The sequence below is a fragment of the Molothrus aeneus genome, chromosome 7 (assembly GCF_037042795.1).
Source record: "Molothrus aeneus isolate 106 chromosome 7, BPBGC_Maene_1.0, whole genome shotgun sequence".
NCBI classification, from domain to species: domain Eukaryota; kingdom Metazoa; phylum Chordata; class Aves; order Passeriformes; family Icteridae; genus Molothrus; species Molothrus aeneus.
The window spans coordinates 36,828,913-36,853,290 of NC_089652.1; the positions used below are offsets into that span (position 1 = coordinate 36,828,913).

The 24,378-nt window shown below is 47.5% G+C and overlaps 2 protein-coding genes across 2 annotated transcripts in view; both read left to right on the plus strand.

Annotated features, from left to right (window-relative positions):
* EPC2 (enhancer of polycomb homolog 2) overlaps nucleotides 1-8,349 on the plus strand; it is a 36,851-nt gene extending 28,502 nt beyond the window's left edge. The window contains exons 11-14 of the mRNA XM_066553575.1: nucleotides 1,621-1,757; nucleotides 3,402-3,561; nucleotides 5,232-5,565; nucleotides 7,065-8,349. Of these exons, the coding sequence (XP_066409672.1) occupies nucleotides 1,621-1,757; nucleotides 3,402-3,561; nucleotides 5,232-5,565; nucleotides 7,065-7,137 (704 nt within the window). The 3' untranslated portion in view covers nucleotides 7,138-8,349. The remainder of the gene's footprint in view (nucleotides 1-1,620; nucleotides 1,758-3,401; nucleotides 3,562-5,231; nucleotides 5,566-7,064) is intronic.
* Nucleotides 8,350-19,961: 11,612 nt separating this feature from the next.
* Nucleotides 19,962-24,378, plus strand: part of KIF5C (kinesin family member 5C) — an 81,347-nt gene continuing 76,930 nt past the window's right edge. Inside the window, exon 1 of the mRNA XM_066553836.1 lies at nucleotides 19,962-20,144. Coding sequence (XP_066409933.1) covers nucleotides 20,019-20,144 — 126 coding nt within the window. The 5' untranslated portion in view covers nucleotides 19,962-20,018. The remainder of the gene's footprint in view (nucleotides 20,145-24,378) is intronic.

A 24,378-nucleotide genomic window follows, 5' to 3' on the forward strand; every position in this document is an offset into this window, starting at 1 on the left:
ACATGCTCAAAGTTTGCTCTTTTTTTCTCCAGGACCCTCCAGGTGTTTGATTTGGCAGAAGCAAATGATATTTCATGTGCTAATGAACATCTGCTGGTTTATAACAAGGTGAACAGCTTGGCCACTGGATAAATACCTGAAATTCAGGCACATGCAGGCAGAGCAAGGGGTTACTGAATTCTGGATTACCTTCCCTGTGTCCTGTAATAGAGTATTGCAGGACTTTGTGGTCTGTGACAAACTGGGAAGGAGAAGAGATTGAAAACATGAAATCTCACCTTGTTCTTAAACAGCTTTCTGTAAAACAAAACACATTTTCTGGGACTTGTTACCTCAGAACTTAAAAATAGAAATATATGTAATATTCCATGATGCTGTTCTTGGCCATGGTGCCTTCAGCAGTGCCATGTGTTTTGTGAGGGAATGTAGCAGGTGGAGCTGATTTAACTTGGAATTAAATTCTAGGTAACAATCTGTGAGAGGAACAAAGTAAAGCTAAATGCAAAATAAACTTAGGTTGGAAATTATAATATTGCTACAGTTTAAGAGGAGTAATTTTAAGTAATTGGACTTTTAAGTGCTCTCCTAATATGGTTGGAACCTGCTTTAATAATGTAGCAGTAAAGAAGTTTCAGTTCTAATTTCTAAGCAATCCTGATTCTGGTATTTTTTCCCAATGGAATTTCAGGAGAGCCCTGAGTACTAAGAGTGAGAAATGGAAGAGCCAAACCCTGCAAGATGGATAAAACTCTGTGTTTTAATGCTAGTCCCTGGATAAGAGGATATTCCTGAGAATCCAGGTGTTTGAGGTGCAGCACAGCTCCAGTCCTGCAGAAACAGAGCTGAGGATGAAGTGTTGAAATGTATTCATGGGAATCTTTGGGAAGGGAATTCTCTCCTCCTCGCTTGCTCCCCAGAGAGCTCAGTTCTTGGGTTAACTGCACACAGCTCAGGTTTTAGCATCAAAGCCCTGTTAGTATTTTCAGTTTACCAAGTGTGCAGACTTTCCAGGGGGAGAATATTAAAACCAGCTTTTCTAACTGCATTCCCTTCATGTGTTGGGCCTGGGAGATTACTGGCGTGGCATTAACCTGGTTCTCAAAAATAAACTTATTGTGGCACCCCTAAACTCTTCGAGCATTTAAAACAATAATTGGCAGAGAAAATCCCCCATGCCAGACGAGTGCTTCCCTCAGGGCAAAGGGACAGCAAGGGGCTGTGGGAAGGGAAATTGTCCAGCAATCCTCTGCCAGTGTTCACTGGGAGAGAAGGCACCCAGCTCAGCCCAGGGTGCTTTGTCCTCAGCTCTGGTTTTTAGGCTGTGCTTCTTTCCTGAAAGCCAGGCAAATCATTTCTCTTGAGCTTTTGCCTAAAGCTCCTGGGGATACAACCACCAAAGATAGAAACTGCTCAAAAGCAACGAAAGCTCTGAATTCTTCTGTTAAAAATGAACTCCATGAAAGGACAGAACAAACAAACACAGCTTGACCTCTCCTTTACATAACCTGTGAAGATTTTGGGTGCAGCTGACATGATTTGTGTCATCCTCACCCACCTTAGCTGCGCTCTCGCCTTTCCCAGGTGTGTTTTGTGTAACTGTGGCTCCTTTCTTTCCCACAGTCACAGGGGGCATCACAGAGGAGCAGTTCCAGACACACCAACAGCAGTTGGTGCAGATGCAGAGGCAGCAGCTGGCCCAGCTGCAGCAGAAGCAGCAATCTCAGCATTCCTCCCAACAGACACATCTGAAAGCACAGGTACTGCTCCCACCCTGCATGCTCCTTTTGTTCACAGTGCTGCTCGTCCCTCACCGACCAAATGGGACACCCCAGCAAGCCTGGGGGGTTTTAGAGGGAATTTAAAACACTTTGCCCAGGGCTTTTTTAACAAGTTGGATGCATTTTACAAGTTGAGGAAGAGACTTGGTAGCTGAATGTGTTCCCTGCATCCACAGAGTTACCAATATAAAAAAATCCATGTGTGCTCTCAACTCTTCCTGTTTTCACTGGCTTTGTGCTCCTGTCTGTAAGTGCTCTGAAGAGACTTCATTAAAATCACCTTCTGAGGTAATGTGTTCTGTTATGAACAGATACTCAGTGAGCACTACAAATTGGCACCTCTGAGAGGAAAAGGAGACATTGCATATTTGCATATTCTGGCTTCTAAAAGAATCCCATTTTTCCTCTGGAGTCCCTTGCAAGGGAAAAATGCAATAATATATAATGCAAAATATAAAAATGTATTTTTATATTTACATATGGATATACATGTTACATATTTTTCCATTGCACTTAGTTTTCTGTTAGCTTCTTCCCAATAAAGTATAAAAGCTGTTGCTGTTGTCTGTTACTTGGAAGATGTATATTACTTTGAGCATTTTATATTTCTAATTGCTTGTGCTGGTTGTCCCTTCCCCTCAGTGTTTTCTACTTCAATTAATCAGGGGTTCTGTGTTGGCAGATACTGATGACATTTTTTGTAAGCGTAAAGAAACAATGCCAAAATATTTAAACAAAACAAATGAATTTTGGATCTTTAAAACATTTCAAGCTTCTCTGCAAAGTCATTTTCTTGGTTAATATAAATTAAAATTGCAGAATTAATGTTCTTTCCAGTAAGAATGGTGAGCCTTTCCAGTAGGAACTGGACTAACAGAGTGGGATTCCAGAATGTGCTGGGCAGTTATTCTGTGGCACAAGTCACAGAATGGAAGTACCACAAATCCTGAACATCCCTGAGGTTTGCAGCTGCCTGGAGACAGAACAGAGAAGGTTTAAGACATGGTTGTTTTCTGAGAGGAAACATCTCCAAACATGGGGAATCCTCTGTGGTTTAGGTTGGAGGGGACCTTAAAGCCTGTCCAGTTCTCCTCTCATTATCCCAGGCTGCTCCAAACCCCGTCCAGCCTGGCCCTGGGCACTGCCAGGGATGCAGGGGCAGCCCCAGCTGCTCTGGCAATCCCAGCCCAGCCAGGAATTCCCAATGTCCCACCCATCCCTGCCCTCTGGCACTGGGAGCCATTCCCTGGCTCCTGTCCCTCCATCCTTGTCCCCAGTCCCTCTCCAGCTCTCCTGGAGCCCCTTCAGGCCCTGCCAGGGGCTCTGAGCTCTGCCCAGACCCTTTCCCTCTCCAGGCTGAGCAGCACAGAACAGAAGTGATGTGTTGTGCTGAGACCTGGCCTGGCTGCATTGGGCAGCACTTGTGGAGTGCAGCCCTCCTTTGGACACTGCTTTCCAGCTTCCCTTCACTCTGGTGACACAGGAATATTCCATGTTTGGTGCATTAGGGCACACGTGGAAGCTGTATTTATTGATCTGCTTTACTTGTGCACTGTAGCAATCCTAAGGTGTATTTCCTTTTGTACTTGGATGACTGAGAACCACCTTTTCCTCTTCCTGCAGGGCTCCAGCACCTCTGACTGCATGTCCAAAACCCTGGATTCAGCCAGTGCCCACTTTGCTGCCTCTGCAGTGGTCAGTGCCCCGGGCCCCGGGCGCAGCGAGGGAACCAAGGAGCAGAACACCAGCCACAACAATATCAACGGTGTTGTCCAGCCTTCAGGTGAGGAGGCCTTGAAAATCCCAGCCTGGAGTGAGCTGAGAGTGTCACCTGCTCTTAACCATCAACTGATCTTATTGCTGATTTCTAAAGTATTATTAAATAACAACAAAGAAAATCAAATCTCTTCATTGTGGTTGTTTTAAGTATTGTTCTCTGAAGTACTTTGTAGCAGTGGTTTGAACCATGGAATGTCCTGAGTTCATTTTGTTTCACAATTTGACTAGATGGACTTTTTGGTAAATACTTTAGTGGCATTTCACTGTCAAATATGAAGTTCAAGGCAAAATAGTATTTTCTGTTACTGTCCCACATGGATGATCAAAGTCCAACTCCTTGCCCTGTACAGGACAGCCCTGAGAATCCCACCCTGTGCCTGAGAGCCTTGTCCAACAGATGTTGTTAAAATGGATATAAAACCACCAAGTGCTCTTTACCTTGGAAGAGCATTGTTTGCTTTTCCCTTGGTAGTCTTTATCTTCTAATAACCTGTTCAGATCAAAAGTCTAAATGACAGCATTTTAAAAGCAGTGAGAGTGTGTAATGAAAGAATAAATCAACTGCTTAAAACATTTAAGTACTTTGAGAAGGAAATGGAGAAGTTGATTCATTATTTGGTTGTTACCTCACTTGTATATTCAGCCAAAAATGTACTAACCAACCTTTACTGGCAATTCTTCTGACATCACTGTTAGCCTCAAGTTTCACTGCATTTAGGATTTGTCCCAAAAAGTGCAGCCATGGGCACTCAGTGCCCCCTGCCACCCTCCTGTGGTGGTGCTGCTTGTGCTGGTGCCATCTCCACAGTGCCAAGAGGCAAATGGGATTTGGGCTGCCAAGACAAAGAAGAGGCTTTTAAAGTAATTTGTTGTTTTAGCAGCTAATGATGTGATTAGTTTTATAGACCTTCTGCCAGGCTGGGTTAATGATAATATGAAATGAATAGAGGGAGAAAAAACACGACTGAATAAAATCAATAAACTGGAGCAGTTCCAGGATAGAGAGAGAGAGATCTGTGTGTAATTCTCTGAGTTCATATCCAGGAGGGCAGTGCTCTGAGGGTGGAAGATCAGGCACATGGTGGTGCCTTGGAGTGGCTACCTGGAACAGAGGCTAGACAGGATGAAGAGAATAAAAGTGGATATTTCTTAAAGGCCTTCAGTAGATGCACCTTGGGCAGTCAGAAGCCTCCAAGGCTACCCCCAGAATGGACAATGGTCACGAGTGTTTCAGATAATTATGAGTTTGGGCCATTTGCATGTCAGGGGTTAATCCTCCAGTTACGTTTTCAGGTAATGAAGTCACATACCCCCAGATTGCTCCCCCCCAGCTCACTTTTGTTTACACTTTTTTGGGCCTGAGACAGTGAGGTGTCTGAGTTTCAGGCCTAGAGAGATTGTCTGAATAAAACAGGTGAACAGCAGCTGACAGGCTGTGGAGTTTTAGAGTTACACCCTAAAGCAGTACAGGATCTGAAAAATATAAAAGCTAAATCCTAAGGCGTCAATGGCAGTGTGCCAAGCTGCCACTTCTGACTTTCACCATTTTGTGACTCTGTAAAATACGGACATCAATGACTTACACACTCAAAGCATTGCCCTTGAGGTTAATCTTTGCCTTTTCATCTAAGAAATGTCACCTTTTTAACACCCACCATTTATTCTGCCTACCAGGAACCTCCAGAACTTTATACTCCACCAACATGGCTTTATCATCCAGCCCAGGGATCTCAACTGTACAGCTCGTAAGGACAGTTGGCCACAGCACCACAAACCACTTAATCCCAGCCTTGTGCACGAGCAGCCCTCAGCCTCTCCCCATGAACAATTCCTGCCTGCCCAGCGCCGTGCACCTCAACAACGTCAGCGTTGTGTCTCCAGTCAATGTTCATATCAATACACGGACTTCAGCGCCCTCGCCAACAGCCTTAAAACTTGCCACAGTTGCTGCCAGCATGGACAGAGTGCCAAAGGTAACTCCCAGCAGTGCCATCAGCAGTATAGCAAGGTGAGTGGGGACAGGGCTGCAGCAGCTCCCGGTTTTGTGGGAGCTTGAATCATGGAATTCTTTGGAATTAATGATTTTGTGCTTGAATCGTGGAGTTGTTTGGGTCGGAATCACTAAAGTCAGAGTCCAACCCAGGACTCGCCCTCACCTCATCAGAGCAGAGCACTGAGTGCCACCTCAGCAGTGCCTCCCTCACCTCCCTGGGCAGCTCCAGTGCTTGTCAGCCCTTTCCATGCAGAAATCCTTCTTTTTGTGGGAGCTTGAATCATGGAATTCTTTGGAATTAATGATTTTGTGCTTGAATCATGAAATTATTTGGGTCGGAATCACCAAAGTCAGAGTCCCAACCCAGGACTCGCCCTCACCTCATCAGAGCAGAGCACTGAGTGCCACCTCAGCAGTGCCTCCCTCACCTCCCTGGGCAGCTCCAGTGCTTGGCAGCCCTTTCCATGCAGAAATCCTTCCTGATGTCCCACCTGGCCCTCCCCTGGTGCAGCCTCAGCCTGTGTCCTCTCCATGGTCATGCCCAGCTCTGCACTAGAGGGAATCTGTTCCACCTCTGAGAGGCTTCTCAGCACCTTCAGCATGGCCTTGGCAAACCACAAGAGCTGATTTTGCAAATTAACCCCTCAAATAACCTGCCCTGCCTTTAGGCACCTGTACTTTTGGTCACCTTCTACTGTGTTTGAATTTCAACCATTTCATTTGTCCCTTCTCGTGCAGCATTTTCAAGTAGATTCTGTCAAATTGTCCTCTTGTTCCCTCTAAATCATTGTGTGATATTGTAAGGTACAGGCTGGCACATGTATTCTTATGTGGACATATGTGTTTTATATTTATGAAAAACACACACCAGAAAAGTGGCAACCCGTATCTTACATAAAAAAATCATAATTCATAATTGTTTAGGTTGGCAAAGACCTATAAGATCATCAAGCCCAACCATTAGGGTATTTATTCTCATTGAACAGCAGCACTGTTATTTCAGAATACTTAGGTGATGTTTCATAGGAGTGGCAGGAGTTTTGCAGTTGGCACATTTTTCTCAACATGGCAATATTTGGGATGTTTTGAAGTCTCTCCTGGATGATACGGTGTTTCAAAAAACAAAGTCACGTTTGTAAATTGGAAAAGTAAAAAATGGCTGTTGGTAAACAAGTGAAAAATTAGTGCTGAAGCAGAATGGGCAGGGAATTACAACGCTTGGTGCTTTAACAGAATAAGTGGTGCTGAGTTATCCTATCTTGACTTTGGTCCTTCAGAAGAGCTTTTAGGGATTTAATCCATAATTCAGGCTGGCAGTGGACAGTTAATGCAATAATCTCACAGAAGGGACTGCACTGTTGAATGAGAGCAGCTGTGGAATGCCAGTATTTACTTCCAAACAGAGTTTGCAGTGTGTGTGTGAAGGTTCCTGCTAGCAGCTGTGTGAAAATACGAAAGCAGTGAGTACAAGTGTGTGGGATGTGCTCTGACTGTGGGATGCTCCTTCCTTGCAGAGAGAACCATGAGCCAGAGCGCCTGGGCTTGAACGGCATCGCCGAGACCACAGTGGCCATGGAAGTGACATAACCTCCAAGCTGTCCCCAGCTGGGTCACGGTGTGCTGCTCCTGTTCCAGCTGAATGCAAACACAGCGCTCTGTGGATCACAGAGAACTCACCCAGACCTGAATGGACTCCCATTATATCGTGTATTAAGTCGATATATAATGTAAATTTTGTAAAATTGGGAAAATCACTACCTTGTAAAATAGTTTATTTGTATCATCAATATTATTTCTGTTACTTGAATAGTAGATATTCATCATCATGCTTTTGCACTTGAATTTGCAACTGAATGGATTAAAAAATAATTCTTTAATGGGATCATGAGCATGACATGGGATCCTGCATCACTTGTTTAAACTATTTATTTTGCCATGTTTACATTTTGTATCTTGTACAAATAAATGCAACTTTGTGTCTAAAAAAAAAAGTTAAAGATTCATAGCTAGGAAACAAAAATTCTTGTAATTTTTTTCTAAAGGAAATGTAAAGTTTTCACTTGGTTCATTTTGTTTCACAATTTGACTAGATGGACTTTTTGGTAAATACTTTAGTGGCATTTCACTGTCAAATATGAAGTTCAAGGCAAAATAGTATTTTCTATTACTGTGCAGGGGAAAGGGATGGATCGATACATGCAAATTTAATGTAGTAACTCACTTTTCCATATATTTTGAATGTATATTTCTATTTATAATACCAGTTTATAAAAAATAATTACACAGGAGAGGAAAAAAAAAAAACTGACTAGGAAAATTATGCATCTGGCACATGTCCAAATGTGCAGATCTGAGAAAATTTTCACCTTGATGCCATTTTATCCGAAGACTGCGTATTTTAACCGGCTTTCAAACTGTACCACACCACATTAAAGGATATTTTACCAGGTATGTATTGCATTCTATATCATTGCAATAATTCATTATTGGATGTCTAGCTATCGAGCCATCCCAGGTGGTGGGGGGGGAGGGAGGGTTGTGGCAAGATTGTCTTTTCAATTTTGGAGAGTTTTCCTGTGGCTACAAGGCAAGTAACGGGTTGGAAAAAGTCTGACTGTAAGCGTTGGACACCTTGGTAGTGTAGTGTTTTAGTGACTTTTTTTATACGGTTCTTGTACATTAGATACGTGTAGTGGTGTTTCCGAATGTTTGTTTATGCACTAGTTCAGACAACTTTCCCTGTTACTTGTTCTTGATAAGTGAAAACTGCAGGGAAATAAAAATACATATCAAAACCTGCCCATGGTGCATATGTGGTTATTTCACAGTGTGCAAGCAGGGGCAGCAGCAGCTCTGGAGGCTGCTCAGGGACTCTGATCCTCTGATCCCAGCATAGGCACTTATTTCCAGAAGCTTGCAGGTGATGGGATAGTTCTGTGCTAGGGGAGGGCTGGGATGGTGTGCTGGTGTTCACAGGGGTCCCAGGGCCAGGGAAGAGATGAGGATCTGACTCCATGTTTCAGAAGGCTGATTTATTATTTTATTATATATATTATATTACAAGAAAATGATATATTAAAACTATACTGAAAGAACAGAAGAAAGGATTTCATCAGAAAGCTGGAAAGGAAACGAAAGGAGAGGAAAGGAGAGGAAAGGAAAGGAAAGGAAAGGAAAGGAAAGGAAAGGAAAGGAAAGGAAAGGAAAGGAGAAAGGAAAGGGAAGGAAAGGGAAAGGAAAGGGAAAGGAAAGGGAAAGGAAAGGAAAGGAAAGGAAAGGAAAGGAAAGGAAAGGAAAGGAAAGGAAAGGAAAGGAAAGGAAAGGAAAGGAAAGGAAAGGAAAGGAAAGGAAAGGAGAAAGGGAAGGAAAGGGAAAGGGAAAGGAAAGGAAAAGGAAAGGAAAGGAAAGAGGAAAGGAAAGGAAAGGAAAGGAAAGGAAAGGAAAGGAAAGGAAAGGAAAGGAAAGGAAAGGAAAGGAAAGGAAAGGAAAGGAAAGGAAAGGAAAGGAAAGGAAAGATAATAAAATCTTGGACTGACCAGAGAGTCCGAGCCAGCTGACTGTGATTGGCCATTAATTAGAAACAACCCCATGAGCCCAATCCCAGATGCACCTGTTGCATTCCACAGCAGCAGATAACCATTGGGTACATTTCATTTCTGAGGCCTCTCAGCTTCTCCGGAGGAAAAAATCCTAACAAATGGATTTTCCATAAAATGTGTCTGTGACAGGATGGGACCTGAGACCTGGGGAAATGGGGAGTAGGATTTTCCTGCCCTGCCAAGGAAATGGGCTGAATTTCTGCTGTTTTATTCTCCATCTTTGGGTGTTTCTGTATTACAAATCCCAGGGTCACTGAGGTTGGAAGGATTTAGCCCAGGCTCACCCTCCCAGGAAGATCTTGCCTCTGTCATGGAGTCAGTGTATTTTACATCTTAGCTTTCTATATAAAGAACTATTTTTAATCCAAGCTGTGTTCAAACCTGTTTTGTCTTATGTTGTGTGAGTTAAAAGTCCTGGCAGTTAAAAACTTGCAGAGCTTTAAATCTTGGGAGCTCATCAAAAACTCAGGTGGCTGAAATTACCTGGTTTTTGCTTAACTGATGCTCTATTTTTATTCCATGTGATGTCTGCAGGGAGAGGTGAGGCTAGATTATTCCTGTTGGGAATAGGGGAACCTGTGGTGCTGCCTTGGTCAGGTGAGGGGTGGTGGCAGCTTTGGAGGGCACCTGTGACTCCACTGGGATTGCTGCTCCCTGGAAATTCCACTTCATCTGATCTTTCCAGCCTTTCTGTAGAGCTGGGCTCATTTCAGGGAATGGCTGACAGTCTGAAGTATAAATGATTTTTTTTTTTGAAAGAATTGTTGAAAATCTGTGTGTAAAAGAAAAAAAATATATATTCTCCTTGATATCTAGGAATAACCTTGCTTCACTACCATCTCCAAAATCCTTTGGAGGCTTAATGAAAATGGGAAGTAATTTCCTCTGCAGATTGAAAGCTGCACGCTTAGCATGGCCTCTTCTCACTACAAAGATCATTTTCAGTGGATCATTTTCAGGGAAAATTGGCCAGAAGATGTCTCTGAGATTGCTGTGTATCTCTGATTTCGTGTAGTATAATCCTCATCTAATTACTTAAAAAACCTTTTAGCTGGAGCTTCAAACTTTTAATGGATTCTGGGAAAATGTGAGGTGCAGAGGAGGATTCCATAAACTCCCAAGGCTCTGATGGGAAGTGCCAGCTGTGGAATGGCTTTCATTTAAAGGATTAGTGGTGCTGAAACCTTCTGTGAACAGAACTGGAATAGTCCTTGTGAGTGCCTCGAGTGCAGGAAAAGGGGAGGAGTGGTGGATGATACTGCAGGCCATGGAAATCTTCATTAAAAAGAAGAAAAAGAGAAAGGGGAGGGATTAGTGCCATAAAATCCTTGGTCCAGCTGGGAATGCCACTGACTGAGGTGGTTTTGTGCTCTTTTAACATATTGAGGATATGATGTTCAGTTTGAATTCCCTTATCCGTGCATCCCTGCAGCAGGATTGGAACAGGGATTTCTGTTCTCTTGTGTATGGGGAATATCTTTCAGGTAAGAGTGTGGAATCCTGGCTTATCTAAGCAATTTGTGCTGGACTTCATGTCAGGTGCAGAGTTTTAAATGTCAGGAACAGAAAATGCTGGTTCTTTCTCTAGTAACATTTCTATTTATGGATTGACTGGAGTTTTGGTGTGTGTTTGCCATCCCAACAGGCTCCCTGGATTTGCCTGCAGAGAAACAGTTTCAAAGCTCACTTCCATGTTTCTGCTGCTTTTGAGGGTTTGCAACATTCACACTTTAATTGGAAAGATTGGGAATAACCTTGGTAAATTAAAACCTTGGTGAATTAAAGAAGGACGAGGAGGGAGAGGGAGTTTTTCCAGAGTAAGCTGGGTGAGCTGTGAAGATATCCCAATATCCCAAATATCCCCCCAAAGCCCCTGTGAAATCATTGCTTCAGCCTTGGGAGCTGAAAAGACTCTGAGAAGCAGCAGAGTCTCCTCCACCCCTCAAATTGATGGGGCAGAAGAAATCCCAAAATTCATGGATTTTGAAGGTTCAAAATTCAGCCATTTGGCAATACCAGAGGTGGGAGCTGGGCTGCTTGCACAGAACACACCTTCCATGGAAAAATCCCAAAATAATCCCCTTACCAAAGCTGTATAAAATGGGAAAAAGAAGAGGATTGCTTCCAGAGTGTTCCTCTGCACAAGGACATTGGAATCCAGAACTGACACACACAAAGACTTGATCTGGAAAAGGAAAAAACAACATTTTATTTGATTTTACTATCAAATTAAGGAAAGGAAAGGGAGGAGGGAAGGAAGGGAGGGAAGGGAGGGAAGGGAGGGAAGGGAGGGAAGGGAGGAAGGAAGGAAGGAAGGAAGGAAGGAAGGAAGGAAGGAAGGAAGGAAGGAAGGAAGGAAGGAAGGAAGGAAGGAAGGAAGGAAGGAAGGAAGGAAGGAAGGAAGGAAGGAAGGAAGGAAGGAAGGAAGGAAGGAAGGAAGGAAGGAAGGAAGGAAGGAAGGAAGGAAGGAAGGAAGGAAGGAAGGAAGGAAGGAAGGAAGGAAGGAAGGAAGGAAGATCCAAGTGTTTCCATCTGAACAGAGGAACATGGGGGATAATTACTGCTGATCCAAGCAGCCAATTCTGTGGGAAACTCTGGATGTGTTCTTGCAGGACCCAGCAGCAGTGAGGAATGTGGAGGCCCCTGCTCTGGTTGGGTTGTGCCATCCTGCTGCAGTGACAGGGCCCGAAATGTCATTCCCTGACGTGAGAACTGAGCAGAACATTTGCTCCTGAAGTGCCTGCCAGGAGGAAAAGGGAGTTTCAGGCTACATTCCCTGTTTTCTCAGTGTCTTGCTTGTCTCTCAGTCACCTGCTCCATCTCTAAATGCAAGCTCTGTGTCCTTTAGATGGTTTTTAATGGTTTCATCTAAAAAAATTAATGAGCACGCATGTCAGTTGTATTTTGCTATGAATTTAACTCGGTTAATCAGTCTGGTTTGTAACTTAGTAACTCCAGTTTAAATAAAAATAAATTAATGTAGGTTAAATAGGACTAAAATGTGAAACTAACAGGGAGTAACACTGAACTAACCCCAATCACTTTTGGAATCCTTGGATCCCAGAATGGTTTATGTTGAAAGGGACCTTAAAACTCACCTGTGCTTACAGACAGGGACACTTCCCACTGTCCCAGGCTGCTCCAAGCCCCATCCAGCCTGGCTTTGGGCATTTCCAGGGATCCAGGGGCAGCCCCAGCTGCTCTGGGAATTCCATTGCAGCTCCTCCCCACCCTCCCAGCCTGACAAATTTCCTCAAGTTAGGGTTGTTTCTAAGACTAAGAGTAGTAAAATCCATTTAGTCCAGCCTGCCTTCAATCCACAGAACTCTGGTTTAACTCCAACACAAGTGCAGTTACCCAGGGAGGATGATGGAGAAGGATCCCAGCAAGGAGCAAGGGAAGGAGGGAGGCAATAACCGTGGCAGATTATAGAGAGTTTGTAACAGATAAAAAGATTCAGGCTGGTTTATCTGGTGGGAGGCCACACCTCTGTGTCCCCGAACTCCATCCCTGTGCACGGTGGTGTCACTTTGGGCACGGTGGTGTCACTTTGGGCACGGTGGTGTCACTTTGTCAGTTCAAATCACCGAGACGGGTGCGGCATCCCCGGCAGGGCAGGAGCAGCAGAGGGAGCAGCGAGTGCCCAGGGCACGGCTCAGCTGCGCTTCCCAAAGCTCGGCAGCGCCTCGGGCTCATCTGTGGCACTGCAGGAGCTGCCGTGTCCCCTCGGTGTCACTCGCCAGGGCCGGGCTGGTGGCAGGGCCTGGCTGTGCCACCAGGGCTGGGGATGCTCCCGCAGCCCCACATGTGGATACAGAGAGAGAAAGGCAGAGAAACTTTCCCAGGGATTGTTCTGGGGAGTTTGAGAATGAATGAAAAACAATCTGCGGCTGGTGTTTTGAGCAGTTGTTTCTCACAATAAGGTGTTTACCAAAGGGTGGTGTCCTAATTAACCAATGGGTGACAGGTGTCATTAAGAACCAATCGGGTTCTGGGTGAACGATGTTGGTTATAAATATCGGGAGAGTGGTAAAGTCAGCCTTTTGTGCCTTCTGAAAATCCATGGAGTGTGTCACCTTTCCTCCTGTTCCTGACTTGACGGTGAGGACTCACCTGCAGCTCTCACCCGCACTCACTGAGAGCTGCCCGGGGAAAGGACAAACAGCAGCGCCCCCTGATCCTGGATCCTGATCCTGGATCCTGCCCTGGGGGCAAGGACACCGCAAACAGCAGCAATCCCTGATCCTGATCCTGGATCCTGCCCTGGGGCAAGGACACCGCAAACAGCAGCGCTCCCTGATCCTGATGCTGATCCTGAACCCTGCCCTGGGGGCAAGGACACTACGAACAGCAGCGCTCCCTGATCCTGATCCTGGATCCCGAACCTGGGGGCAAGGACACTACGAACAGCAGCGCTCCCTTCCTCCTGATGCTGATCCTGAATCCTGCCCTGAGGAAAGGACGTAAAACCAGCAGCGCTCCCTTCTTCTGATCCTGGATCCTGCCCTGGGGGCAAGGACACTTCAAACAGTAGCGCTCCCTTCCTCCTGATGCTGATCCTGATCCCGAATCTTGCCCTGGGGGAAAGGATCCTGAAAACAGCGGCATTCTCCTCCTCCTGATCCTGAACCTGATCCTAATCCTGAATCCTGCCCTGGAGGAAAAGACATCGCAAACAGCAGCGTTCCCCTCCTGATCCTGATCCCGAACCCTGCCCTGGGGGAAAGGACACCACAAACAGCTGCGCTCCCTTCTTCTGATCCTGATCCCGAATCCTGCCCTGGGGGAAAGGACACCAAAACCACTAGCACTACCCTCCTCCTGATCCTGAGCCCTGCCCGGGGGAAAGGACACCCTGAAAACAGCAGTGCTCCCTCTTCCTGATCCTGATCCTGAATCCTGCCCCGGGGAAAGGACACCACAAACAGCAGCGTTCTCCTCCTCCTGATGCTGATCCGCGCCGACTCGGCACAGGGGGGTTTAAATCAGCGCTGTAAGTGACACCAGAAGATGGCATCAGCTGCCCGCGATGCTGCTTAACTCTTTCTGCATCTCCACGGAGCCTTTGTGCTTTGGGATTGGGTGGTTTTAGTGCTTTCCTGCCCTTTCGGTGTTTTTATGGCTGCTTTAAAACTTCCTGTAACGTAAAGACAACAGTTTTTTTCCCAGTTACAACCCTTTTATTTAGGTGATTTATTAACCCAAATGTAAAGATGGTAACTTGGAGAAAATGTTTTGTGTGCTCAATAATGACCTGAAACGTTTTGCTGTTTTATACAGTGGTAAAATCGATTTATTTATTTTGAGCAAACCCATTTTTTTATGTAGGTTAACACCAAGTACATGACTGTGCACAACGTGAATAATTTATATGGAGATTGAGATTTATGTGTGTACTTTACCTTTTTTTAAGTAAGCATATATTGGAGTGTCTTGCAAATGAGAAACAATTCCTGCCAGCACAGCCCCAAGCACTTTCTCATGGAGTATCTTTGGAGAGCCAGTGCTCCACTTCCACATCCAAACTCCTGGGGAGGTCTGAGAAAGGAATCTCATCCCACAGGGTGAGATCAGTGGGATCTCTGCTGGTCCAGGGAGATGTTGGGTCTGGGATAATCATCCTGAGGGTGTCAGTGGTGCAGATCCTGTTCGTTTTGCTGTGGAATTTTTCCCCTGCCTGGCCAAATGTTCCTGTAGCCCAATCCCTCCTGAGCTGTGGGTGTGTGTCCATGCCTTTGATGATCCCTGGGGATGCAGAGCACATAATTCCTGACCCTCAGCTCCTCCTGGCTGCCTCCTCAGCACTTTCCAGTTCATTTCTGCCTGTTCTCCGGCCTGCCTTTATATCTTTTTATTCCTGCTAAACACGTTCATGCTCTGCCTTCGCAAACGTTCCCTGGTGAGCTCTCAGCGTCTGTGGGACATTAACTCCGGGTGACATTTAAAATCGCCTTTTGTCACAGGGACCCCACCCTTTTGGTGCCTCCTGGGAGAAATCCTTTAGCAGCCCTTTCCCCTGAGCCACATCTGAGCACGGATGACACCAAGAGCTCAGATTTCCTGCCTCTGGCCGCTGCTGAGGCCGGGATCAATGGGATGTGCATTAGCGCTGCTCTCCTGCTGACAGCTCCCGCCCCTGGCCAGCGCTGCTCCTCTGCTCCTTGCACGGAATTGTTCAGCACAGCAGAAATTCAACCTTGTGCTTCCTCCTGCGGCTCCCTCCCAAACCCAGAGCCCGTTCCTGGAGCCTGGCAGCAGTGAAAGGGAGCGATGGTAATGCTGAAATGTCCCCTTGATGCCTCAGCGTTTGGCTTTTCCATGTTTCAGGCTCTGTGCAGCATCCCCACCTGGGACCCAGCATTCCCACCTTATCATCCAGCTGCCTGTAGAGGCTGGCGATCTCCTCGTCGTATTTCTGCTTCTCCTCCGTGGAGATGCTGGCGACCACGGGGGTGATGTTATCAATGATTGGGGTGTTATCACAAGGCTCCAGGTTCTTCTGGTCCTTGGCACTGATCTGCTCCTCCTCAGGCACAGCTTCTCCTGCAGGGACACAGCTCATGAAATTCCTGCAATCCCAAATCCAGGGATTCTCCAGGACGGCCGTTCCTGGTCAAGGAAGGGCTTTGTGCCACTTCCAGGGATACAAATGACAAGGAAAAGGTGGGGAGGTGGCCGCCCTCGTGATGGTGATGGTCCCATGGAAATGCAAACTCCCTGTGACGCCTCAGGGTTTAGATTTTATGTTTTTCAGGCTCTGTGCTGCTTTAGTGTGCAGCTCTGAGCTTCACATTCAGCGTCGCTGAGCTCTGTGCACAGAGCAGGGAGACAAAACAATTCCTGCTCCAGCTGGGCACCAAGGACAAATGAGCCAAATCTCAGGTTGGTGCTCCCAAGAGCACAAACAGCTGTGGAAGAGGTTTTACAGCAGCTTCTGTGAGCCACAGAGAACTTTGACAAGAGGATCCATCTTTAACCCTGAAAGAGTTTTCTACCAAGGTCTTTGACATAGAAACCAAGAAAGAAAGAAGGATAAATAAGAGAAACCTGCAGCTGCCTGTTCCAATGAGCACTTTGTTTGTTTCTTGTGACCAATGAGTAAAGGGTAAACTTCTGATCTTTGTAAGAATGCATAAAAAGCATGCATGCTGGAATAAAAACAGTTTGAAGCCTTCTGAAAATGGAGTGTGTTGCTTTGGACTGTCCCTGTCTCAACTACAACAAACCCTGTGGGCTGGAGAGAGAAAAACAAGCAGGGTGGGACTGCAGGGGCTGAAGCTGGAATGGGACAATGAACTGCAAGATGCAAATGGAGCAGAACTGATCCCAGGGAGAGAGCCCGGGAGCGCTGGTGCATTTTGGGGCCATTTTGGTTCATCTTGGGTGCAGCCCTGGCTGGGCTGTGGTGCTGCCCAAGGTGGATCCATGGAGGAGATGCTTGGAATGAATCCCTGCTTTATTCTGGGACTCTGCCCAGCCCCTGCTCCAGGGCAGCCTGCACAAGGCATCATCCCCATTTCTGTGGGATCACCTCTGTCACAATCCCTGTCCTGCTTTGTCACCTGTCCCCTCCCTGGTTTTCCTGCAGCCTCAACACCTCAGCTCCCCTGCAGAGAAATGGGATTTTCTCATTCCTTTATGAATTCCCAGTCCTCAAGGAGGGGATTTGTTATTCCTTTATTATTCTTATTTGTTATTCTGATATCTTGGGATATTTACTGAGCTGAGGTTGGCTCAGTTCTTTCAGTTCTTCAGAAAAATCAGAACTTGCTGTCAAACCATATCTGATCTGCCAGGGTGAGCTGTACTGGGGAGCTGGAGATCTGGGAAAGTGGGAAAAGGAGATAACATCCAGGTTCTCTTTTTGTGGTGCTGGTAGGAAGGCAATTTTCATATGTTCAGGTGTAAGCAAGCTCAGAAAAACATATCTAAGTGGATTTCTTGTAAGTGTGCAGCTGAAAATGACATGGTTTGAGAGGTGACAGAAATGAAGGAAGGTGAGAACAATAAAGCATTTTAGCTCTGCTTTTCTATATCTTCATGGTTTTTATAAAGCAGGTTCCCGCCAAAGTGTCCATCCCACCCTCAGGCACCCAGCCCAGCCTGGGAGAAGCTAACAGACCCAGGGAGGTGCTGATCACTCCCAAATCTCCCCAAAAATTCCCGTTCCTACCAGGCTGCTCCACCTAATCTGGTACTGAGTAGTAAAAAACAGCAGCAGCTGGGTGACAATTCAGTATTGTCTGCACTCCAGACAATGTCACGTTGTTTGTGACAAAGCTGCTGAGGAAAGATGGCTCTCTGCATTCTTCCTGATGGCACATTATACCTGCTCTAATAGAAAAATCGAGTTTTTGCTTATCTCACTCCAAAATGAGCGCTCCATAATGGAGGAAAATAAGGATTAATTCATCCAAAGACTCGTCTTTTATGACTAAGCCCCTACTTGTCATGACTAACAAATTTGCTATTCAGGGTAATAGCTTGAAACATAAGAGAAATAAAAGGGATAATTGGTAATCCAGGGGAATAAATCCCATTATGTAATAATGGCTTATCACATGCTGCACATTGCTAACTCTCCCCCATGGAATTGCTTTTAGGAAGGGTGGGAGAGGCTTTGTTGCCAGCCTGCTCCTCACATCCACCTCAGGTAATGGCTGGAAGAAAGGGAGATTTCCATCCAAATCCTGCAGGATTGTCCACCCTCATCTTAATTGCACAGCTGAGGGTGATTGAATGGTGGAACTGGTGGAAAGCAGGACCAGGAGCTGCTGGAGCTTCTGTAGCTTCCCAGAAGACATCATGGATGTCTGGATTCCTCCTTAAGCAGGAGATTCTGGTTGGGAGAAACTGATGGAGGAGGAGGAGGAGACTTCCTGTGGTATTTCAGACTGTTTTGAATCATGTGAGTGCAGGGAAACAAAGCAGCCGGGAGGGAGAGTTGCAGGTGATTTTAGCAGGTAAGGAAGGAGCATTTTTAGGGAAGGAGGACGAGGAGAGCCCCCCTGTGAGGAGGAGCAGGCTCCAGGCTGCTTTTCCCAGGTGCTGATTCATGTGACAGAGCTTTGTGTCAACTGAGCAAGGCCAGAGCCCAGAGGCACCACTGCTTCTGCTGCTCTCCCCAGGAACACACATGGAGCGATATTCCAGGAAAAAGATCCTTTAACCTGGTCACAGATCCACCTGTGTCAGAGGCAGAGGGAGAAAAATGCTGAGGGCAGATGCCAAGGGCAGATTTGAGCTTGGAGAGGGGCTCTGTTGGAGCAAATCCAGAGGATCACCATGAAGCTGGTGTGGAAACCAGAGCACCTTGCATGGAGACAGGCTGGGAATGCTGGGGAGAAGGTTGTTTGTTGGGAGAAGGTTGTGTGCAGAGCCCACAGCAGGCTTCCAGCATCTGGGAGAAGATGGAGGAAAAACTGGGAAATTTAGTTTAGATAGATGGAAGAAATCCTTCACTGTGAGGGTGGGGAGACCCTGGCACGGGCTGCCCCTGGATCCCAGGCCAGGCTGGATGGGGCTTGGAGAAACCTGGGAGAGTGGAAGATGTTCCTGGGCAGTGGAAGGTGTCCCTGGGCAGTGCTAGGTGCCCTTTGGTAAGGATTTTAACAAACTGTGCAAGGAGTTGTGCTGACAATTCATTTTAGGGTCTCCTCATCACCACACAGCACAGAACATGTTATTGATGAGCAGAATATGAAATAGACATCACAGATGACCAGTCTGTGAAATATTTATATATAATATAATAGATATATATGAAATAAAGCGGTGGATGGTGTCCCTGGGGCAGTGGAAGGTAGAGTGTTAGGTGTCCCTGGACAGATGGAAGAGGTTCCTGGGCAGGGGAAGGTGCAGTTCAAGGTGTCCCTGGACAGATGGAAGGTGCCTGGGCAGTGTTAGGTGTCCCTGGGAGAGTGTTAGGTGTCCTTGGCCGTGTTAGGTGTCGCTGGGGCAGTGGAAGGTGCAGTGGAAGGTGTCTCTGGGCAGTTCAAGGCATCCCTGGGGCAGTTCCAGGTGTGCCCGAGGCAGTTCAAGGTGCAGTTCAAGGTGTCCCTGGGGCAATGGAAGGTGCAGTTCAAGGTGTCCCTGGGACAGTTCAAGGTGCAGTCCAAGGTATCCCTGGGCAGTTCAAGGTGTCCCCGGGACAGTTCCAGGTGTGCCCAGGGCAGTTCAAGGTGTAGTTCAAGGTGTCCTTGGGACAGTTGAAGGTGCAGTTCAAGGTGTCCCTGGGGCAGTTCCAGGTGTCCCTGGGGCAGTTCAGGGTGCAATTCAAGGTGTCCCCTGGACAGTTCAAGGTGTCCCTGGGACAGTGGGATGTTTCCCTGGGCAGTTCAAGGTGTCTCTGGGGCAGTTCCAGGTGTCCCTGGGACAGTTCAAGGTGCAGTTCCAGGTGTCCCTGGGCAGTTCCAGGTGTCCCTGGGCAGTTCCAGGTGTCCCTGGACAGTTCAAGGTGTCCTGGGGCAGTTCAAGGTGTCCCTGGGCAGTTCAAGGTGCAGTTCAAGGTGTCCCTGGGACAGTGGGATGTTTCCCTGGGCAGTTCAAGGTGTCCCGGGGCAGTTCAAGGCATCCCTGGGGCAGTTCCAGGTGTCCCCTGGGCAGTTCAAGGTGCAGTTCAAGGTGTCCCTGGGCAGTTCAAGGTGTCCCCGGGCAGCGCAAGCCGCAGCCCCGGCAGCCCCGGGCTTTGCTGGGGCTGTCTCCGGTGTCTCCCGCGCAGCCGCGGGCGGGCGGGGCGGCTGCGGGGCCGGTGCGGGGCGTGTCGCGGGCTCTGAGCGGCTGCCCGGGCCCCGGCCCCGCCCGCCCGGCGGCCCCAGCCCCGCCGCTGCCGCACCTGCCCCGCTCGGCAGCGCCGGGCCCGCCGCCGCCATGGCGGACCCCGCCGAGTGCAGCATCAAGGTGATGTGCCGCTTCCGGCCCCTCAACGAGGCCGAGATCCTGCGCGGCGACAAATTCATCCCCAAATTCAAGGGCGACGAGACCGTGGTCATCGGGGTGAGTCTGCCGCAGCCCGCATCCCGCTGCGGGCGGGGCGAGCATCCCTGGGTGCGGGGCGAGCATCCCTGCTCTGGGGGCGAGCATCCCTGGGTGCGGGGCGAGCATCCCTGCTCTGGGGACGAGCATCCCTGCTCTGGGGGCGAGCATCCCTGGGTGCGGGGCGAGCATCCCTGGGTGCGGGGCGAGCATTCCTGGGTGCGGGGCGAGCATCTCTCCTCTCGAGGCGAGCATCTCTGGGTGCGGGGCGAGCATCCCTGCTCTCGGGGCGAGCATCTCCCCCGAGCCCTCCCGGCGGGTCCCCCCCATCCCCTCCATTGTTCCCGCAGCCGCGGAGCGGGATGGGGGCGGCGGCGCTGCCCGCGCCCCCCCGGCCGGGCTGGCCCCGCCGCACCGGGCGAGCGGCCCAGGGGTGCCCGGAGGTGCGGGGGGTCCCGGGGGAGCCGGGGGGCGCGGGGGAGCCGCGGGCTCGGGCGCTGATGTCATGCCGGGGACTGGGCATGCTCGGCTGGGGCGGCCGCCCGCGCTCCGCCGCGCCCCTGCGGCAGCGCCGGCACCGGAGCCAGCCCGGGAGCGCCGGCACCGCATCCCGGGGTCCCCGTCTCCAGCCGGGATCCATCCCCATGCCCGGCCGGGATGGCCGTCCCCGGCAGCCCCCAGAGCGGCACGGCGCTGAGCAGCGCTGCGGATGCCGCCCGAGTTTGGGGGATTCGATATCCGCGTTTAAAAGGATGAAACTGAACCCAAATCGCCTCCCCCCGGCCGGCCCTGCGCGCCCCCCGCGCTCTGCTGGGGCTCGGCTGCTCCGGGCTTTAATGGGAACAAAGGGTCGGGATGCGGCTCCTTCCCAGACCCGCAGCTTCCCTTTCCCCTTCCCCTCTCCTTTTCCCTTTCCTTCTCCCTTTCCCCTTTCCCTTTCCCTTTCCCTTTCCCTTTCCTTCTTTTCCCTCTCCCTTTCCCTCTCCTTTCCCTCTCCCTCCCCTTTTCCCTTTCCTTTTCCTTTCCCTCTCCTTTTCCCTTTTTCTTTTCCTCTCCTTTCCCTCTTCCTCTCCTTTTCCCTCTCCTTTTCCCTCTCCCTTTCCTTTTCCTTTTCCCTCTCCTTTTCTCTCTCCTTTTCCCTCTCCTTTTCCCTTTCCCTCTACCTCTCCCAGACCCGGTCCCTCAGAGGGCAGCACTCAGAAACCCCCAGTGTCTCTTTGGGTGGGGGTTCACAAGCAGATTTTTGGTTTAGTGTCCAACCGGCCTGGTCTGTGGTGCTTTATTTCATATTTATTTATAATATATATTATATATATATATATAATTTCATATGCTGGTCATCTGTGATATCTCTTTCATATACTGGTCATCAGTAACATGTTCCGTGCTGTGTGGTGATGAAGAGACCCTAAAATGAATTGTCAGCACAAGTCCTCGCACAATTTGTTAAAATCCTTCCAATTTGTTAAAATCCTTCCAATTTGTTAAAATCCACAATTTGTTAAAATCATTACCAAAACCTTGAGGTCATCAGAAACTTTGCTGGTGAAAGTTGCAGAACAGCCTCGAGGGGGAAAAAGAAAAAAAAAAGGGTGAATTATGAGCATAAACAGCTTGTGGTTGTTATTTTTTTTTAAATATGAAATGCCCTCTGTCCTGTCCAAATTAATTGTGTTTCTGTGAAGGTTAAAGCTGTGGCACCCCCAGCAGCCTGTTAACAATAGAATAATCAAATTGGTTATCAATCTTGGGCAGCAGCACAGGGCTGCCTTTGGCCAGCAGATATTGGGAGGGAAAATGTGTCTTTGCCATTGTGGCGCTTGAGAAACAAATGCCAGCAAGTTCCCCTCCCCCTAAATAAATAAACCCTCAGACATATTAAAAGCAGATTAAAATACAGCTCCTGTAAATCCTTTACAGTGCTGTGTTCTGAAGAGAATTGGAGTTTGGAATTCTCTTTTCCCACTCATAATGTGTCTTTGTCTGTAAAGTGTCTGTTGGCTGGGAAAGCAGTGACTGTGATGCTTTGGAAAGGGGTTTTGTGTCTTGCAAGAAGGAGATAATTCCTTTGGTGAGGGTAAAAAAAAGGAATAAAATAACAACAACTGGTCATTTCTTACCATGGAAGTTAAAAAAATAGAGACAAGCAAAGTGCATGTATTTGTTGATATAGATGTGTATGTTACATGGATATTCCAGCTGGGGGGTGATTTGCTATCTTGAAAAATCTAGTCAGAAGCTTGGAGTTTGCCTTTCCCTTCCTAAGGCAAAAACCTGTAATTATTTAGGATTTTAATCAGCTCAGCGAATGCAGTGTGTCCTCAAAGGCAGCCTCTGTTTTGTGAGGAGGAGCCATCAGCCGGAGCTCTGTGCTCTGCTGGGGTGGAAGTGAGCACAGAAACCTCCCCTGATTCTTTGTCCTCTTTATTTGCAGCCCTGAGCTCTGGTGGAACTCGATCCCCACTGGGTCCCACTGCAGCAGGAGTGGGAAGTGATGCTGGTTTTTTTTTTTATTATTATTATTTTTATTATTTCCTTGGTTTGGAGCGGCTGCTTTGCTCCAGCAAATAATGCCTGGCAGGGGCAAGGGATCCTGAGCTGTGGGAAGGCAGCACCAGAGCAGAGCTCCTTCTAGGAAAAGCAGGATTTCAGTTTTCAAAAGCTTCAAAAATTAACCAGGACCAACCACTTTTGTTTTTTTTTTTTTTTTTGTTTTACTATAGCATTTGCAAACACTGCAATGCAGCTTTTACTTTTGATCCGTGAATGCAAAGAGAAGGGTTCTGTTAAAATTTAAAAAACCAAACAAAACTACCAACTTCCCCTTAGAGGAATTATATCATCATGTAAGAAAAAAAATAAAATATAACTGATTTAAGGGAAACATCTATTTTTGTTTTTTCCTGACTAGTAAGTCTGAATACATTTATTCCTTCCCAGTAAACACAGGGAAGAGGCTTTCTCCCTGAATTTCCCACTGTCATCTCCTGTTACACTTCCCTGGGGCCTTGGGCAAGAAAGAAAATTCCAGATCATGACTTGGTGTTTCTGGGGAGGAGCAGCAGGGAGGGAGAGTTTAACCACTTAGGCTGAGTTTGCTTAGGCTGGGCTGGGGCTGTGTGAGCAGAGATGCCCCAGGGCAGTGTCCCGAGTCCTTTCCAGCTGGATAAACCCCTGGGCTTGGGATTTGCCCCTTGAGTTTTGGGGTTTGGGTTGATTTGGTTCGGGTTGATTTGGTTCGTGTTGATTTGGTTCGGGTTGATTTGGTTCGTGTTGATTTGGTTCGGGTTGATTTGGTTGGGGTTGATTTGGTTTGGGTTGATTTGGTTCGGGTTGATTTGGTTCGTGTTGATTTGGTTCGTGTTGATTTGGTTCGGGTTGATTTGGTTCGGGTTGATTTGGTTCGGGTTGATTTGGTTCGTGTTGATTTGGTTGGGGTTGATTTGGTTTGGGTTGATTTGGTTTGGGTTGATTTGGTTCGTGTTGATTTGGTTTGGGTTGATTTGGTTCGGTTTGATTTGGTTCGGTTTGATTTGGTTTGGGTTGATTTGGTTCGTGTTGATTTGGTTTGGTTTGATTTGGTTTGGGTTGATTTGGTTCGGTTTGATTTGGTTTGGGTTGATTTGGTTCGGGTTGATTTGGTTCGGGTTGATTTGGTTCGTGTTGATTTGGTTCGGTTTGATTTGGTTCGGGTTGATTTGGTTTGGGTTGATTTGGTTCGGGTTGATTTGGTTCATGTTGATTTGGTTCGGGTTGATTTGGTTCGGGTTGATTTGGTTCAGGTTGATTTGGTTCGGGTTGATTTGGTTCGTGTTGATTTGGTTCGGTTTGATTTGGTTCGGTTTGATTTGGTTCGGGTTGATTTGGTTCGGGTTGATTTGGTTCGGGTTGATTTGGTTCATGTTGATTTGGTTTGTGTTGATTTGGTTTGTGTTGATTTGGTTTGGTTTGATTTGGTTTGGTTTGATTTGGTTTGGGTTGATTTGGTTCGTGTTGATTTGGTTTGTGTTGATTTGGTTCGGGTTGATTTTGTTCGGGTTGATTTGGTTTGTGTTGATTTGGTTTGGTTTGATTTGATTTGGTTCGGGTTGATTTGGTTTGGTTTGATTTGGTTTGTGTTGATTTGGTGTCCCCTGTCCATCTCCCTATGAAGTGTGGAGGGTGAAAACATTTTCTCTTGAATTCCCCTTTGCCTCAAGCAGACAAAACCTCTGTGTTTCCATCCTGCCAGCGAGCTGAAAGCCCCAAAACCCTT